Genomic DNA, 9,927 nt, shown 5'->3' on the forward strand with positions numbered 1-9,927 from the left:
TTATAGATATTAAAATATTGGGGGTATGTTTTCATCTTAATCACTCAGTGCACTGTTTTACCTGCTGTGAGTATACATATCTTTTTCAAGCCACATATTTATTGACAAGGCATATTTCTTCGTACAAAACACGATTAATACAGTTCTTATTCACTATAGTACTGGCGAAGTCCAATGGACATTGTGTTTCATTAAAGTTGGCTTCCATCTTTCAAAGTAATCCATTTATTATTGGCCCTAACCTTCACTAATGTCACAGTACTATGCTCCTGTGCTATTCCATTACTCCAGCTTCTTGGGATTGTTAACAGCAACATAATGGTATAGGACAACAAGGAGGAAAAGGGATACCCCCAGCATGTTGGCAAAGATCGCTAGCTGTGCATCTGTGATCATCCTCCCAGGGGTTTATAAATTAGATCCTACTCCCAAGTCCTGACTCGAGGCCACATCTCTCGAAGAGTGGCACTGTGGGAGGGCTTGATGCTGGGGGCATTAAGGATTGCAATTCACTCCAATTTTTGTATTACTTCAGGATTGCCTGAATTCTAAAATTTTACATTATTTGGTCATTTTTTTCTCATTGTTGATTAATTTCAGCCAAGCAGGAAACAATTTTCCATTTTTGAGTACAAAGCAAAGCATTAGGCACTTCCAGATCAATTATTGCATGGTTGGTTAGAGAGTAAAATCCTCAAAAACTCTATCGATCCTGATTATGTGCCAAAACTTCACCTCAGAAGAGCACTGGAGAAATTTACAGCTTATTCAAGACTGAGCGTTGGTCAAGCAGTCTGCCAACACAGTGGCAGTGAATTGATGGTTGTAGTGGTGAGGAATGGTGGATGTCATCAGTGTATGCGTGCAACCTGATGTTGTGTCTTCAAAAGAAGCAAATTATAATTGAAGTCCATGCTTTAGAAATTGACAAAAGTATGTGTCCTTAAAGCCAAAGCAACTCAGAGTGATACAGCATATCAAAATTCCAGTTTAATATGCCAGAGCATGCTAAGTTTGGGCCTGTGATTCATGGCATACGGAATTAGCTATCTCAGTTGTACAATCTTGGGGTAGTGCCAAGCTGCGGCCATGAGATACCTTACAAGAAGGGAAGAGAAATAGAAGTCAATGCTTGCCCATTCTCACTGGCTTCATAGCAGTTGAATTCAGTGTTCCATTCACTGAGGTCTGGGGAACAGTTGCATGGGGGTAATGGGTGCAGCTAAATGACTCAGGAAAGGGCAATGAGCAAAATGTCTCAGAAAGAAATGGAAACACAACGACATCCAGAAAACTGTAAAACCCTAGAAAAGTATCAAATTGGACTTTCAGATAAATAATTGACTGAAAGCAGTTGTCAAGGAATGGGTAATATAAAATTTATTTGATTTTAAAGAAAAGTAACAAAATGCTGAAAGATTGTGTGGCATAAACACTACAATTGCTACATTCGTATAAATATTTCTAATTCAATAATAAACTAATGGAAATAAAAAAGTTTCAGAATTTGTAGAAAATTTAATTGGCCTGGATTTTGACGTCAGCACTCACTGTGACCTTGGAGAAAACTACCCAAGAAGATCTAGTGATCACTTTGGATTTCACCTTTTCCCAATCTTAATTTAATTCTGTTGTCAGCTATAGAAGATCTCCACTATTGCTGAATAGTGATGTCATCAATTGTGTTAAGCAGCAATTCACAGTGAAGGATTTTCAGACAGCAAACCAGGAAGTAAAAGCTACTCTCTTTTAAATCATTTTGCATAGGGCAAACTAAAGATGGGGACATACACAAGGGATTAAGATAAAGCCAAAATATCATAATCAATTTCTAAAAATAAATGTATATTATTTTAAAAATGTATTATTTTATCACAATGGAGAAATAGTATATACCACAAACGTAAAGTTAGTTTTTCAGGACCAGAGAGGTTGTCATAAGTAATTATCACTTAGTAAGCTGTTGAAAGCCCAGTTGCACCTCTTTCAACAAGGCATAACTGTATGAAAAATTGAAGCTTTTTGTGAGAAAAATAAATAGCTTCTATTCAAAAAGCCCAAGGGTTTTTATAATGAGAATGATAATCTAAAAAGTGTAAGTTTCTATCAATTCAAGTGATTTCTAAAATTTTCATCTGCGATGATTTCTACATGTAGGAACAGAATATCACAGACAACAACTTCTGGACTTCTGCCTTTAATTTCACAAGTGGAAACGCCAGAAGTTGCTGTCAATTTCACAGAACAGTGAAGGCAAATGCTGACAGTTTTGCTATCATAACAACCACAAAATCTATGCCTTTATATTTTGAAAAAGGACCCCACTGTTGCAAATGAATAGAAGCTATTTATTTTCCTCACAATAAAACTCACAAAAAGCTTCAATTTTTCATACAATACAGGAACTGTCATTGGAAATATGACAGTCCTATAATGGTTGCCCACTGAGTTTAATCTCCAGGTTTATTCACCCTTTTCAAAATATAAATTTTACACCCCAAACACAACAGGAAACTTGTTTAGGATGCATTTCCCTTCAGTGTGCAAAAAAAAACCATTTAATTTAAAATTGATAAGCTACAACACAGAATAATTGTTTACACCATGCCAGCATAATTTAATACTGTCTTTATAACATGCCCATCTACTCAGGCCACCTATTTCCAATTGACAAGAGCTCATAGGACAGTCAGTGTGGTTGCCATATTTTAATTTTGCTTTGTAACATTCTTGTTCTTATTGTGTTTCTTCAAGAACATTGAGTTGCTGGGAGCGATTTCTATCTGCTGCAATAAATCAGTTCTAAATAGTAAAATAATGCTCACCCTGCCAGATTTGGAGTAGCATTCCAATTTCATAAGTAGCCATTTGCATAGTTATTCACATATCCAAGTGCAGACTTGGTTTGTTTTCGGGAGCACACCCATTATTGGACCTTTAAGGTAAATCTGTGCCCAGTTCTTTTACAAGTTCTTTTACTCTAGGATTACAAAATTGACTATTATTCTAGATAATTTCTGAATTCAATTTATTGTTCAAATTTTAATATTCAGAAACAGGATGAGGAGCTTACAATATTGTGGCTGAAAATTTCCTTTAGTTTGAATCACAGCAATCAGTCTGTAGTTTAAATGTAGTCAGTGAATTGCTCAAGCTGCTGCTTCTGTCTTCCCTTGGTTCTTCCTCCTGTCAACCATAAGGACCATTGTTCCCCAGGTTATATACCCCATGAGGCATGCTGGAAAGTTCTCCTTGAGTGAGACAGATCCTGGTTAATCAAATACACGTCAACCATCTGCTTCAACAATGCCACCTTCCTGCTCAGATGATATTCTTTGCTGTTTTCACCCCCAGAGGTCTTAATCCTTTTTGTGTATCTTTTTTGGAAAAGATGCCTGTGAGTTTCGACCATGTCTTACAAGTCAGGAATAACAACTTTACTTATCAGTAGTTTCATCCTGTGGGCAAACCCATTGTCCTGATCACGAGGTTGATTGACTTCTTGTCCTGACAGAAATCATACTGTGAAAAGGCACAGAATGTCTTTGCCTCTGACATCAGGTATCCTAAAGGCCTGCTGTACCTTTTTGATCAAGTCATGCCCAGTTTTGATTGGTCAGGTAGCACCTGCATACCTTGATCAACTGAATTTGTGCTTTTACAGCGTTAAAAAAGTGTGTGTGAGTGAGATGTAATAGATTGCAGAGAATTAAACATTTAGAAAGTTGAAAGCTCATTTCATTACATGAGCAGCATTTAATAATTCTGATGAGGTAGTGCCTAACAAAAGTCAAGGGGAACAGAAACTCAAGGTGTAAGCATTGGCCTGTAGGCATATAATGGAGCAGTCGCGTATACCCCCCCCACCCGCCTTCCTCCCGTTTCAGTTGATAGCTGCTGATGTTGGGCAATATTTGATGACTACAGAGCAGAGCTGTTCTCTGTGTCACTTGGTAGTACCATTCCCAAAAGTCTGAATTGCCATAAACCTGGAGGGAGATGGATCCAGGTTTGATGCTGCAGTTTCTGGTACTGTTATTGCCAATGTAGGTTCTATTGTGCATGTTAGTATTAAGCATCCTTACAGCTGATGGCACAGCTCTCAACTTGGCTATTTGTTGGCCTAAACCCTTTTAAAAAATTTTTTCATGGGATGTGGGCATTGCTGGTAAAGGTAGTATTCATTGCCCACTCTTAGTTGCCCTTCAGATGGTGGTGGTGAGCTGCCTCCTTTAATCACTGCCTTCTTGAACCACTGCAGTCCGTGTTGCATAGGTACACCCATAGTGCTGTTATGGAGGGACTTTCAGGATTTTGACCCAGCGACAGCGTGTATCTTGGGGGGATCTTTACAGCCAGTGGTTTTCCCATATGTCTACTGGCCCCACTCTTCTAAGTGATAGAGGTCGTGAGTTTGGAAGGTCTTGGCAAGTTGTTGAAGTGCATCTATGAGATGGTACACATGACAACCCTGATTTGCTGGTGGTGGAGGGAATGAAAGCTTAAGGTGGCGGATGGGGTGTTGATTGAGCAGACTGTTTTGCCCTGTGTGGTATCGAACTTCTTGAATGTTGTTAAAGCTGCACTCAACCAGGCAAGTGGAGCAAATTCCATCGCAGGCCTGCATTGTGTCTTGTAGGCTGTGAACATGCTTCAAACAGAAAGCAGCCTAGCGAATCTTCTCTGCACTGCCTCCAATACAAGTGCATCCCTCCTTAAGTAACTCCAAAACTGCACACAGCACTCCAGATATGGTGAAGGCTGAGAAGGTTCTGGAGACGTGTGCCATTTTGTTGAAGGTTGAACCTTTGGAAGCTGATTTGAGTGGGAGCTGCTGTTGGATAAGAACTGGTGGCTAAATCCTTCAGGAAAAAGATTTGTAATTCTACCTGAAGAAGATTAGAGTCTTAAAGAACTTTGTGACTGAAATTGGTGTCATATATGCTGAGAGGGTTGCCTGATAAATTGGTGAGACCTATGTTTGTTGTCTCTATTATTTAATGTGTAATTTATTATTTATATTGACTGTAATTTGCCTGTTAATTCATGTTTAATTTATGTTGATTTTGGTTTCATTGTCAAAATTATGAAAAGGCTACATCTTGCCTATTGTTTTATCCATTGGGGTGATTCGGTAAATGTTTTTTTTGGTGTGTTATCTCCACGGGGATCAAACAAGTGGTAATCAGACTTCCCTACTTTTATACTCCATCCGCTTTGCAATAAAGGTTAATATTCCATTTTCTTTCCTAACTACTTGCTGTAGCTGCATGTTAACTTTTTGTGATTCATTTACAAGGACACCCTTATCCCACCACATCACAGCATTCAGAAGTATCTCTCATTTAAAATAATATTCTGTATTTTTTCTGCCACATTGGACTGCCTCACATTTTCCCACGTTATACTCCATCTGCAAAATTTTTGCCCACTCACACCACCTATCTAAATTCCTTTGCAGACTCTCTGTGACCTCCTCACAACTTGCTTTCCTACCTATCATTGTATTGTCAGCAAATCTGGCTGCAATACATCGGCCCCTTCATCTAAATCATTAATATGGATTGTAAATATGTGAGGCCCAGCACTGATTGTTGTGGCATTCTATTAGTTACAGTTTACCAACTTGAAAATTACCCATTTATCCCAACTGTCTCATGTTCACAGAATCAAGGAAGTGTCACACCATTCAGCCCATCTTGTCTACCAGCTTTCTGAATGAACAATACACTTGGTGCCATTCTCCTAACTTCACCCCATAATGTTCTTCCTTTTTAGATAACAGTCTAATTTCCTTTTGAATGATTGAACTTGCCTCCACCACAATCTCAAAATAGTGCACTTAAGACCATAACCAGCTGCATGAAAAGGTTTTTTCTCATGTCACTTTTATTTATTTTACCAATTTCTCTAAATCCGTGCAATCTCATTCCCGATCCTTTAATGAGTGGGAACAGTTTCTCCCTATCTACTTTGCCTAGACCGCTCATGATTTTGAATACCTCTATCAAATTGCCTATCAGCCTTCTTTTCTCCTAGGAAAACAGCCCTAACTTCTCCAATCTATCTTAATAAGTGAAGTTCCTCATCTCTGGAACCATCCTCGTGAATCTTTTCTGCACTTTCTCCAATGCCTTCACATACTTCCTAAAGTGCGGTACCCAGAACTGGATGCTACTCCAACTGAGGCTGAACTAGTATCCGATATATAAACTCCTTGCTCTTGTACTCTATGCCCTATTAATAAAGCCTGGGTATTGTGTGCTTTATTAACTACTCTCTCAGCCTGTCCCGCCACCTTAAATGGCTTATGCACATAAATGCCCAGGTCCCTCTGCTGCTGCAGCCACTTTTGGATGCTGCATTTTATCTCTTTGTCTTTTTTCCAGAAAAATGAATCACTTCACATTTCTCTGCATTGAACTTTATCTGCCACCTGTCCATCCATTCCACCAACTTGCCTATGTCCTTTTGAAGTTCTACACAATACCTCTCACATTTCAAAATGTTACCAAGTTGCGTATCATTCACAAACTTCAGAATTGTGCCATGTACACCAATGTCTAGGTCATTGTAGTGGTTATAGTTTTAGAAAATGTTGGACTGTAGCTTTAAGAATAATCCTGTGCTTTAAGATCACATGATCTGTGTAAGCCAATGTGTTAGCAGTGCTGGGAACCTCCACAGGAGAGTACCTCTTTAGTTATGGAGTTTGATGGGCGTGTGTAGTTGCTGCTGCTGTCTTGTAAATAAAGCCAAATGTTTCCATTAAGTAAAGTTGTCTGAAGATCAACTCTATAACAGTCATTAGTATACATCATGAAAAGCAAGAGTTGCAACATTGACCCCTGCGGAACCCCAATACATATCTTCCTCCAGCTCAAAAAACATCCATTTACTACTCACTGTTTCTGTCACTCAGCCAATTCTGTATCCATAGTGCTAGTGTTTGTTTTGTTCCATGAGCTATAACTATACTCACGGGTCTGTTGTGTGGCACTGTATCAAATGTCTTTTGGAAGTCCATGCACACCACATCAATAGCATTGCCCTTATCAGCCCTCTCTTTTACATTTTTGAAAAGATCCAGCAAGTTAGTTAAACATGATTTTCCCTTAAAAAAAATCTATGTGGGCTTTCTTTAATTTGTCCATGTGGCTATTAATTTTACCCTGAATAATCCCAGATTTGTATCAAGTGCAATAGCGAGTGGGATACAGAATGTTTTACCTGCCTGCCGCAATGGCAGCTTTTCACGCTGTATTGCCCCTAATGTGATTCATTCATCATGCATTCCTGGGAAACATGCCATTTCGATGGCAGGCGGGCTCTCACTCACCTGCCACATCATCACCTCGTTGCTTCCTCACACTGCGCACCACATTTTAAGTGCTCCCAGCCCAGGAGTGCTGCACAGAAGATGTGGCCCTAAAAGGCAAGAAGACTACAGTGGCCAGATTCAGTGTGCATCCCTGGAGCTCCATTTGGACACCATGGAGGCCTGCCCTGATGTCTGCTACCCTCGCTCTGGCCACAGGATGGGCAGCAACATCACTAATCCAGCTTGGGAAGTGGTGGCAGCAGTGGTCAGTGCCAATGCCCTGCAAAAGAGGACAGCCACCCAGTCCCAAAAGAGGATGAATGACCTCCTTCATTCCACCAGGGTAAGTCACCCTTTTCATCACTCTCATATCTTACACTCACAAACCTATCACACATCGCCAGGGATTTCACTCACTGCCAGTTCAAGGGACATCACCATTCACTGTCTCTCACACACACCTTCATTATCCTCATCCCATCGATGCGATCACTCTTCACCCACACATGCCAGGCATATTTATCATCTGGCTTGGAAGGCTTACACTCCTGCTTACACTCTCTCCACCTCTATTTGTGCAGGACAAGCTAGCACACAAAAAAAGGGAGAGGTTGCTGCCAATGAGGTCGGCAGTGCTCTACCATGCTGTAGGTGACGTGTCCTGTTTCACAGGCCATTGTCATGCACTAATTATTCCTCCTTGCTTTCACAAGCACATCTTGGAAACAGCTGAGGAAATCCCTGTCCCAGGTCCTTGACTCAAGCACTGAAGACACCTTGGAAGAGGAATCTGCTAAAACCACAACTGAAGACCTATTACAGCGCTCACCCACACCCTCCACCAGCGCAGAGGCACACACCTCAGTGGGACCCAGTTCTTGAGTAGCCTTGGAGTCGCAATCTATTGAGCACATTGCACTGTCTAATCCACAGCAGGTGATGGCAAGAACTTCCAGGATTCTGGCACTTGGAGGGTTGCTGGAGGTCAGAAATCTGCTGAGTCTGAGTCAGATGCCAGTCTTTGGACTTGATCATACCTCAATTGCTGGAGCTGCAAAGGCAAGCCCAGGAACATCAGGAAGGGATGTCCACTGCACTCTTCAGATTACAAGGCACGTTGGAGGAGTTGGTCTGCTTTCAGCCTGAGGTGATAATGCCAGCATGCCAACACACCCAAGGTCAACAATGTGTAATCATGTGGCAGATGATGTGCGCCACCGAATCCACAAGGGAAACTTGGTCGTGTTATCACAACAGTTTTGCAATTTGTATTTATTATGAGAGGATATGTGTACTGAATTCATAAGAACATAAGAACTAGGAGCAGGAGTAGGCAATTCAGCCCCTCAAGCCCGCCCTGCCAGTCAGTACGATCATGGCTGATCTCATTTTGGTCTTAACTCCAATTTCCCGCTCTCTCCCCATAACCTTTCAACCTGTTATTAATTAAACATTTGCCTATCTCCTCCTTAAATTTATTCAGCATCCCGGCATACACTGCACTCTGAGGTAGTGAATTCCACAGATTCACAACCCTTTGAGAAAAGTAATTCCTTCTCATTTCTGATTTAAATCTACCATCCCTTAGCCTAAAGCTATGGCCTCTCATTCTAGAAAGCCCCACAAGGGGAAACATCCACTCCACGTCTACTTTGTCTATCTCCTTTTAGCATCTTATATACCTCAATTAGATCTCCTCTTATCCTTCTAAATTCTATCAAGTATAAGCCTAAACTGATCAATCTCTCCTCATAAGACAAGCCTCGTATCTCTGGAATCAATTTGGTGAACCTCCTCTGAACTGCCTCCAGTGCAACTACATCCTTCCTCAAGTAAGGGGACCAAAACTGTGCGCAGTACTCCAGGTGTGGTCTCACCAATGCCTTGTACAGTTGCAACAACACTTCCCGATTTTTATACTCTATTCCTTTAGCAATAAATGCCAAAATTCCATTTGCCTTCCTTATTACCTGCTGTAGCTGCATCCTAGCTTTCAGTGATTCATGCACGAGGACACCCAGATCTCTCTGCACTGAAGCATTCTGAAGTTTCTCTCCATTTAAATAAAAAGTCGCCTTTTTATTCTTGTGACCAAAATGGATAACCTCACATTTATCCATGTTAAACTCCATCTGCCAAATTTTGGCCCATTCACCTAATCTGTCCAGATACATTTGTAACGTTCTTATTTCTTCATTGCAACTTACTTTCCAACCTATTTAGGTATCATCTGCAAATTTAGCTATAGTACCTTCTATCCTTGAATCCAAGTCATTAATACAGATTGTAAATAGTTGGGGCCCAAGGACTGAGCCCTGTGGCACCCCACTAGTTACAGCTTGCCATCCAGAATAAGACCTATTTATCCCGACTCTGCTTTCTGTTGGTTAACCAATCCTCTATGCAAGCTAATATATTACCCCTAACTCCATGTGATCTTATCCTGTGTATTAATCTTTTGTGCAGCACCTTATCAAAAGCCTACTGGAAGTCCAGATATACTACATCTACAGGATCCCCATTATCCACTTTGCTAGTCACATCTTCAAAGGACTCTAGCAAATTAGTCAAACATGATTTACTCTTCATAAAACCATACTGACTCT

General features: G+C 40.6%; 1 protein-coding gene across 1 annotated transcript; it reads right to left on the bottom strand.

The window, feature by feature from the left end:
- Window positions 1-278: 278 nt before the first annotated feature.
- Window positions 279-396, bottom strand: LOC121283266 (dolichyl-diphosphooligosaccharide--protein glycosyltransferase subunit 4-like). Its single transcript, XM_041197686.1, has one exon. It carries the CDS (start codon window positions 394-396, stop codon window positions 283-285), a length of 114 nt encoding a protein of 37 aa, XP_041053620.1. The 3' UTR covers window positions 279-282.
- Between the last annotated feature and the right edge of the window lie 9,531 nt (window positions 397-9,927).

This window comes from Carcharodon carcharias, chromosome 1 (assembly GCF_017639515.1).
Source record: "Carcharodon carcharias isolate sCarCar2 chromosome 1, sCarCar2.pri, whole genome shotgun sequence".
In the NCBI taxonomy this organism is placed as follows: domain Eukaryota; kingdom Metazoa; phylum Chordata; class Chondrichthyes; order Lamniformes; family Lamnidae; genus Carcharodon; species Carcharodon carcharias.

Excerpts from the sequence above, each read along its gene's own strand:
- LOC121283266 (XM_041197686.1), bottom strand. The coding sequence starts at position 396 with ATGATCACAGATGCACAGCTAGCGATCTTTGCCAACATGCTGGGGGTA.